Below are 9829 nucleotides of genomic sequence, written 5' to 3'. Positions count from 1 at the left end.
AAAGTTCCTTCTAGGATATAGCAAGCCTTGGTTCACCAGCCACAGATAAGTAACACTGAAGTACAGAAGTACAAAATGCTCCTGCATTTTGAGGGACACTCCTGTTTAGCTTAACAACGCAAAGGGGCAGCCTGTAAGACTGAGAAGCCCATGCAAAGTTCTGCCTCACAAGACGCCAATTAGAAAGTATTCTTTCAGCAAGGTTCAGAACTCTGGAAAGGAAAAAACCTCCATGCATCTGCATGACACAGCCAAATCCAGCTGCACAACATGGCCAGATCCAGCTGCTTGTACTTGCAGACCAAAGTCGCCTAAAATGCTACAACTGCTACGGAGCCTGTCGGGGCAATGCTCCCAACCATGCAGTTGCACAAACACTTGAGGCTACAGGTGCTTTACTCTGAAGGTGGAGTGAGAAAAATGGCAATTTTCCCTGTTTCACATTGTGCTAAAGCTCAACCTGCCGCATGCCACCATGTAGAGGATGCAACCTACAGTTCACTTGGAACACTAAGTTATTCTACAAATGTCTTTGTTACATATGTAGAATATTAAAATTCCTGAGGCTCAGTCAATGGGTCACCACATACTTTCCCTGAAATACCTTGTTCAGTCCTACTAAGTAACATTCAACTCAAAATAACCTGAAGTGGAATGGATATTTGATTTGAAGAAGGCAGCAGGACAATCTACTAAGTCTCAGGGACTAGGTTCTGCAAGGAGGGAGGCAGGCAATCCACCCTGACTTCACGCCAGCTCCAGTGCAACCACCACCACTACACCACCCTGCACAGTCAACACACGGGGGGGCAATGTGAGGGACCAATCTTTCACATTAGATGTAATAGAAAAACATTCTTTACTCTGCAAGTGTCTTTACAAATATATATTTATATATTTAAGCCCATTTCAGGCCATAAAAGCCCATAAAAAACAATCAGTACCTTTTTGAACAAGAGAAACTCCGATTCAGAAGTCTGAGGTGAAAGACTCCCACACAAGGGCTGCTTTGGCGCTTCTCTGAAGGCCTCTATTTAGCACATAAAATCATCTTTAAAAAAAACCACATCAGCCTGTTATCTGAAAGGAGGGGCACCATTTTTACACCCCCTTTACCGCTCTTTGTATGAGGTAAACTGGAATCACTTTTACATGATCACTTACTGCTTTAAAAAGGAGATATTGTATCCTGAAGACCAGCTTTTCCAAAAAGCATTTGTGAAGGGGTTAACAAAGTAAGATGCCGCTTGTGGTTTCAACCACAATGTGCTGTTGTCTCAAAATAGAAGAAGTTGATACTAAAAAGCTATTCCAGATACATACAAGTACAAACACTAGAGCTGGTCAGAAAGATTCAGTTTCAACATTTTTAAGAAGCAGGGAACGTCTTCTGCAGTGTGGTTTTTGCACTGATTTCCCATGCTTCATTCTTCTACCTCTTCAATATACCCTTCAAAAAATAATCACGTATCTGTTGTAAGAGTGCAAAGTCCATCCCAATCTCGTGTTTAAATTCACTATCGCTACACTTCAAAAATCCTGATGGCAAATAAAACGGTGTCAATTTAACTTAGCAAAAGTGATATCTAGAAAATATTCAACATCAAGAGGTCTTACAAAAAAAACTTCAGACTACTAAGGCATTCTAAGGCACAGTGTTTTGGAAGAAGTGCTTTCTCCCTTTAGTGTTGCTTTATACACATCACGTGTGCGAGTCCGAGTGATGCATGGAGCTGCAGATGTATGCCATGCCTTCTCCCAGTCAGTGAATTGAATCTTCTTCTGCAGTTTCAGACGTAGGCTCCCAATGCTGCATGAAATTCAGTTAGACATTGCACCAGCTGCTGAAACTTGGGTCTTTCTTCAGGATCTAAGGCCCAACAGCAGGCCATCACAGCAAACCTGCACAGCAAAGACAAACAGAAGATACGAGAATGTAAACCAGGAGACCACCATCCCGACCTGAAAGTGAAAACCAGCATTTGCCACTGAAAACCCTGCTGAATGGAGAGAGAAAAGGAACCTGTATCTTCTGATACACCATGCTGAACAACTGCTTCAGAAAAAAAAAGACACCTGGAATGATCAATAAACATGCTGTGACTGGAAGTGCATGGACAGGATACAAGTCAGAGGCAGTCCATGAGGAAGAAATATGTAATTCATGGAAAATTGCTCAACTATTGTAAAAGCAAAGTTTAAAGTGTTTCTGTGGTAGCTTTACAGGAAGGGGATTTGGAAGAACACGCAAGGCAGAAGGTAGTACCTGCGCATCTGCATTCTCCTCTACCATTAGGATTATGAAAAAACACCTCAAGCACTGCCATTTAACACCAATAAACACAGTAATTCTCCACAGTCCTGCTGACAGAAGAGAGATTCCCTCTGCCTAGTGGCTTCCTACACTGCAGCCCTAAAAACCCCTGCCCCTTTGCCTCCCATCCTGCTGATCAACCCCATTTCTCCCATGTGTCACAGTACGGAAAAGAGTTGGGTCAGGATTAAATGAAACTCAACACCACCAACAAAAAGCATTTAATTTTAGCCCAAGTTCCTTGAGGTATGCCACGCAAATACTTGCACAAGGGTTTGTCTAAAAGGCAGGGAAAGGCAAACTCGTCTCTGTCATCGATAAAGTTGGCTTAACATGACAGTTACAAAATAGACTTTTTATCTTCCCTCCAAAAACATGATGACTTACAGTTCATCAGGGCAGTTGATGGGCTGAGCTATTCGATAGCCATCCTTTAAATAAGCAGCCATCTCAAATGGGTCGATATCAACATATGGAGTCTGTCCTAAAGTCATCAGCTCCCACAGCGTTACTCCAAAGGCCCACTAAGAAGAAACAGCATGGAGCATTAACAGAACATGCCAAGTTTTGGTGTTCCACCAGAATCAGTCATAAAGAAGACTACACAAATCAAGACAGATTTACATAAATGCTGTATACATACACACAAGTTCAACATGAACATACATTGTCTTGACTGGGGACAATTAAGAATCACAGCAGAGATGTTAAGTTGCATCTTAGCGCACTTAAATCTAAGTGCTAACAAAAAAACCCCCCACGTTTACTGCATTTTTTCGGTATGACATTTCAGAAAACGTAACAAATCTAAGGAATATTTAACACTAAACCACAGTTTTGAAAAACAATTTTATACGACATTTTACCTCTTCAAAATACTACAGAAAATTGCTCAAGAGTCTGTGAAATTCAAAGATTCAGAAGAGTAGAGTGAATGAAACCTTAATTTTTTTTAAATCAGTCATCTGTATATTTTGAATACAGGCTCTGAAGTTGGACTCATGAGAAAAATAAAGATTTCATCTAACATCCAGCTGACAGCTGGATCAGCACTCAACACATTCAGTCGGCAATACTTGCCAAAAGGAGCTTAAGGTGATGAAAAATCAACCAATCAATTCACATGCAAGCACAGTACAAGTAAAATTATTTACTAGCTGGTATCAAGAGACTCAAGTGACAAAACACAGGTGGTGCAATCTCTAGATTTCTTGTAGCTATTCCACAAGTAGCTACAAAAAAATGGCACAAAGAGACACAGAGCTTCATTTCCAGAGGGAAAAACCACAGAACTAAAATTTAGCAGGAATAGTGTTTTGTTTTTCTATGCTCTGGTTGACTGATATAAATGTTGGCAGAGAATGAACACATTAGGAATGTTTCAAGCCAGCAAAACCATTTTAAAGAAACACATCCAAAAAGCAAGACTACAAAACGTGCCAGTTGCATCTTAACAGACATCATCTGAATTGTTTGTAACAGCTTTCATTACCAAGGACTGCAGAATCACAGAATGGTTTGGGTTGGAAGGGACCTTAAAAGCTCATCTAGTTCCAACCCCCTGCCACAGGCAGGGACACCTTGTTAGCATGAGTATAGCCACTAGGTCAAGGGAAGCAATTCTTCCTCTCATTTCTCTATCTGTGAGACTGCAACTCTGTTGTGGACTCTAGATCACAGTAATTCAAATAGCAGACAAGTCCCAATATAGGCTACTCACTGAATTTAACTGCCCTTCCTACTAATGCTACCAAGGAGAACAGGGTATAAGGGAATATTCTGCCATGCAAGAAGGGCCTGCTTGACCTTTGAAATATCTGCTATGAACAGCAAAAGTAGGAAGCAGGTGTATAGATGCTGTTCTGGGCAAATCACTGTTATCAATCCAGTACAGCTGAAAAAGGGGAAGAATGTCAAGAAAATGTACTTACAAAGTGTAAGAGGGAGCAAAAAAAAAAAAAAACAACAACCAACCAAGCAAAAATAAACTCCCAAACACTTACCACATCACTAGCACTGGAAAATTCATTGTTAACCAGGCTTTCAAGAGCCATCCATCGAACTGGCCTGTTTTCATTATCTCCCAGGCAATGGTAGTCCATAGGAAATAGGTCTCGAGAGAGAGCATTGTCTGTAATCTTAACCTGAAGTGCATCATCAATGCTAATTTAAAAGAAAAGAAGCATTTAGCAAACTTGGCATTAGAGTTTTACAGAAAATATTTATGCTCAGAACATATTTATTCTGCATCAACAGATAAGCACTAGAAAAATCAGCAGTCTTAGATGAAATAAAAATCAAACATTTACAAGTGAAAAAAAAACCCCAAACACCCACAGTTAAAGCAAACAAACAACTCCCTAAAATTATTCCTGCTCACTTGGAGATCCTCTTTCTTTCAAATCAATTAAATTTCAGCTATAGTACCTCTGTACCAATAAAGAGCCACAGATTTAAGCCAAATAAGAGCTAGTAGTATCTTGGTAAAGCAACTGATATTATTTGTGGCCTGAAAGCTTGTTTATGGTAAAGCAGAGCTCATCAAATCTCAAATCACCTCTTAATAGGCAATTCCAGCTTAAAGACTATATTCATCAGTAGTTCGGTTACCTCATTAGAAGGTGCATCACTGACAATTTGTACACAACCCTGAAGTATAAACCCAAGGTTGCTTCTTTGTCCTTTTCTTTCATTACTAGCTCATTAACAGATCAGTGTGTGGCCAGGGGGAAGAGGGGGTATCTTTAATTCTGAAAAGTAACTGTATTATGATTTGAATTATGACCTTATTTGCAGGTATCGTAAAACTATGCTCAGGGACTAACTGCCCTCTGTAATACTTTCAGTTAAGTGAAGTTTAGGTAGAACGCTAACTAATTTTCTGTTTCCCTTTATTAGGTATTAAAGCAGATGAAGAATGAGCACAGTTGGCAGTCTCCAAGAGACTGGTTTAGCTGAAAGCCAAACACCTCAGTCTCTACATTTTGAGCACTGTCCATGCAGAAGATTATCTCAAAACCTACCTTGGCATGTCATTCCTACCATTATGAAGCACATCCCTATCTATTAATCATTTGACAACTAAAAATCTACAAATTATCAAAGCCATTAAGCAATTCTTTAAGGAAAAAGGAAAGAAAAAAAGCAACTTCATACAAAAATCTATCCATTGATAACCTGCCAAAGATATTCCAAGTTTTTATTAAAGCTTAAGGGGGGGCTTTAATATTTTTCAAGTCTTCGAAAAAGTGATAGACAAAACCTAGCAAAAGTATTTAAGATGAGGATGTTCTGCTTCCTTGAAAACCTCAATTTCTGGTTCACCTCAGGGTTGGAGGAAAACAATTTCACTGACAAAACCATTAACCCAAAAGTTGGGAAACCTGAACAGCTGCATATTGTGAAGCACAGATCAGGTCAATTGAAGAAAGCCATCACAGAATGGTTTGGGTTGGAAGGGACCTTAAAGTTCTAACTCCCCTTTCATGGGCTCTAGCTACTGACATAACATTGTCTGCAAAATGACTCTACCCTCATTGAGTACTTACACACAGTTTCTAGCAGCCAGGTCTTTGTGAATGACCTCCCGTCTGGCCAAATAACTCATTCCACAGGCAATCTGAATAGCCATATGTACAAGATCCTGCTGGGATATTGCCTGCAAAAGCAGAGAACAACTATCACTGTTAGGCCAGTGCCCACGAGGTGTTTTTGTTGTATTCTAGTGCACAACTCTTCCCCTCACCTTTAACGGAGCACGAGCAACAGTCAATATCTACTGCTGAGAACAAGTATCAAAGGCTGCTGCTCCATCTACTTTTACAACTTCACGGTCCTATACAAATTAAACCCTTGCACGTATTTACACCTTGGACTTCTTTTTCCTTTTCTACAGCGTTTCAGAACTTCAGTATGCAGATGGACACACTGAGTTGCAAGAACTGCGATCAAAATAAACCAAATGCTAAATTAAAACAATAATAAGCTGGCTTCTGCATGAACAGTTTATTAAGAACAGAAGCCATGGATTACTGCTGAAAACTCAAAGAGTTTGCTTTAGGTATTTGTAGAAAAGTTTCATCTTAAAATAAAGACACCAAATGTCGCATTTTTTTATAGTTAAGTACAGCCATACCTACTTGCTGGAAGACAACTCCTGTCCCTTAGAATATAGATTCTAAATATAATTTCTGCTGAAATTCTTGGAAAGGGTTAGTAGTGCACTGCGTAGGGATTTATAATTTGAATTAAGCAGCAACACAAGTAAAACCCAAGTTGAAAGAATCTAGCATCTTATCACAATTTGCAGATTAACAGAGGTAGGTGGGCCTTGCTAGCTTGAAATCTGGTACATAACAGGGACAAATGCTGACCTTGTGAAATGAGATTTCATTTTGTGCTTGATTTAGTCTAAAGACAAGCCAAACCAAGGTGAACTTGAAGACAAGATAATCCTAACAAGAGGGATTACACATACATCACTTATTCAGATTATTAAAAATAAGCAAAATATGTTCTCATCCAAGAACATTTTTCTCACTTCTCATGAAATGTATTCAACAGGTTCCACTGAAACACAGTAAAATTCCAAATGCTGAAGAGCACGCGCAGCAGTAAAACCAGCAGATTGCTTCCTTTACCATGTAGTTAAATAAATCCAATTATTTTACTTATTAACAAATCTACAGCAGCACAGAAGTGCTTTATGCTTACTATGAAACTAAGAACTACAGTAATTAAAGGGATAATCTATTAATTATACCAAAAATAAATTCTGAAAATCTCATATTTCCCCATACACGATTTCCCCCTGGGCATTCTAGCTTAAACCCACAACCATATACATCTTTTAATTTATTTTTTTAAAATGGGTTGATACACCAGGCACTACCCAAACCAGAGTTTAAATCAGCTTCATGCTCTCTGAACATCCGTGATAAACACAGCCAAGAATGTTTTCCTTGTACAAATCACGACCAACACTTGCTGGGGAACCCACTTGTCAATTCTCTCATTGTCACCAGCTAATAGGTGAATACTACAACTATTTTTTGAAAGGCACATACACAGATGACAAAACAAGTCCAAGTGTAACAGGCAAGAAGTCACAGATTTCAGAGTGTACCTGAGGATTGTTGGCCTCTACCAGCTTGCACTGTCTCAAGAATAGTTTAAGGTTGCCCCAATTCATGTATGGCAGCAGCACCATTGGTTTCTCTCCCTCTTCTATACAGACATGAGTGATGGGCAGCAGATTCCTGGAAGGCAGACAGAGAAATTCCCAAGTTTATGAAACTGGAATTTGAGAAAAATCAACACCGAAGAAAAGCATTTAATCTTGCATTACGAACTGCAGAGGACAAGATCTCCAAATAACTGAAGCCCTCAATAATTTATTTAATAAGATTGTATGAGTATTTTCCCATTAGGAAGAACTCCCCAAAAGTCTTCACTTGGTCCAAAAGGGCTGAAATAAGTTTCTGTTAATATAGGTTATAGTTTACATTAAGAAGCGATATATCCTCAGCTTGGAAGTCTAAATGCAACCACAGATACAAGAACATATAGCTCCATCACAGTGGTTAAAAAAAAAAAACAAACCAAAGTCAAAACACCATGTTTGATCCACCTCAAAATGCCAGAACAGATAATTGTAGTTTTCAGTTAACTAAACATTAAATTGCACTCTAAATGCAGAAGTACCTCAGGAGTTTTATCATGGGTATTTCAGAATCACAATCATTTAGGTTGGAAAAGACCTTTAAGATCATCCAGTACATCCGTAAGCCTAACACTGACACGTCCACCACTAAAGCACTTTAAAGCACTCCTTTTGGCTCAGATAACCCCCATGCTGCATTGTTTCTAAATATCTTACTATAGTTTCAACATATCAAATGGTAGAAACTTGAAGCAAACCATATATAGTTCCAATTTTCCACAAAAGGTTTTTTAAAAAAGTTGTATCTTCTCCTGAAAACATATTAGTAAGTCTCCAAAAATTATTTTTCAAAGGGAATTGGGAAATTTCCTGTTCTTACTTGAAGATGTCTGATAGTCAGGTGTCACACCCATGTACTCTACATACCATCTACCTTTGATCAAGATAAAGGTCCCAGCTCTATAGGCAGTGTACAGAAGAAAATCTTTTTGGACTTTTTAAAGAGCTGGACTTGTAAAAGGGAGGATTAGCAGCTGATTTTGAGCTATGAGAGGGGAGTGTTTCATTTTGTTTCAATTTAATGTATGTTTCCCCAAGAACCTGCTACTCCTCTTAACCCTTATTTTAGGTAACGCCTTAACTAGAACAACTCTTAGAAAAGGAACTTCTACATGCACTATAGAATTAATCATTGTGCATGAACTATTCTCATTTCCTTCACAGTACCAGTAAAAAAGAAGATCAATTAACAGTCTAAAGAAATTGACAATGAGCGTGAGCTTCTTCTTATCTGCACCCTTGCAGTAATGAAGATCCTTAAGGTCAATTTCAGCCTTTAATCCAAGCTGCAAAACTGCCCCTAACTCAAGCTGTTTGAGGCATCAATTTAAAAAACTTAAGCCATCATCCCCCAAAAAACATGTCATTAATTCTTCCAGAATACATCCCATCAGTGATGCTACAATGCCATACTAGGACAATACACGCGCAAGAGTCCAAAAAAGCATTTCCTTGTGTCCAGGTGGGGCAGTACCTAAACACAGTAATTCTCTGTGTTATGCAGAAAATTATGAACAATACAAACCAGACTAGTAAATTAGCTAAACTGACAATCAACCTGCACATTTACTTACTCTTATTATAGACTGGTTTGGGTTGGAAAGGGCCTTAAAGCTCATCCAGTTCCAACCCCCTGCCATGGGCAGGGACACCTTCCACGCAACCAGGTTGCTCCAACCCCTGTCCAACACTGCCAGGGATGAGGGAGCCACAGCTTCTCTGGGCACCCTGTGCCAGGGCCTCACCACCCTCATAGTGAAGAGTTTCTTCCTAGTATCTAATCTAACTCTACCCTCTGTCAGTTTAAAGCCATCCCCCCTTGTCCTGTCGCTACAGGCCCTTGTCAAAAGTCCCTCTTCAGATCTCATCAGGCCTTTTAGGTTTTGGAAGGTATCATCATGAAGATCCACCACTTTTAACAACTAAGCTTGTGCAAGAACCAGCAGAAACCAACATGTGCCTGCAGCATCATCTTCTGCAAAAACTAAGGATTTATAAAAGGAGTAACTACCCATATTTTACTGAGAGGTTTGAAACACCCAAGACTTTCCCCATTTCCCCATATACTGCTACAGACCACACAGCTAAGAAAAAAGCTTATAAGCACTTTCTGCAATAAGAAGCATATCTAGAATTCAGTATTTTAAAGGGACACAAATACAGTTTTAGCTCTTTTTGGCTTAAAAATTTGAAACATACAAAACACTGCCAAATTCTGGAAGGAAAAAAAAGAGTAGTTTCCTCTCCCCTAGGGAACTTTAAGCAAAACTATTTTCAGCTCACATGGATACAGT

General features: G+C 39.2%; 1 protein-coding gene across 1 annotated transcript in view; it reads right to left on the bottom strand.

Annotated features, from left to right (window-relative positions):
- Window positions 1–1790: 1790 nt before the first annotated feature.
- RYK (receptor like tyrosine kinase) overlaps window positions 1791–9829 on the bottom strand; it is a gene marked incomplete at its 3' end in the record, with an annotated part of 49496 nt that continues 41457 nt past the window's right edge. Inside the window, exons 11-15 of the mRNA XM_080623614.1 lie at window positions 7440–7572; window positions 5863–5972; window positions 4318–4477; window positions 2702–2838; window positions 1791–1902 (exon numbers count right to left, since the gene is read on the bottom strand). Of these exons, the coding sequence (XP_080479740.1) occupies window positions 1791–1902; window positions 2702–2838; window positions 4318–4477; window positions 5863–5972; window positions 7440–7572 (652 nt within the window). The remainder of the gene's footprint in view (window positions 1903–2701; window positions 2839–4317; window positions 4478–5862; window positions 5973–7439; window positions 7573–9829) is intronic.

This window comes from Psittacula echo, assembly GCF_963264785.1.
Source record: "Psittacula echo genome assembly, chromosome: 7".
Lineage (NCBI taxonomy): Eukaryota > Metazoa > Chordata > Aves > Psittaciformes > Psittacidae > Psittacula > Psittacula echo.
Note: the sequence above shows the minus strand (reverse complement) of the source record. Positions and strands in the feature narration are given on the sequence as shown.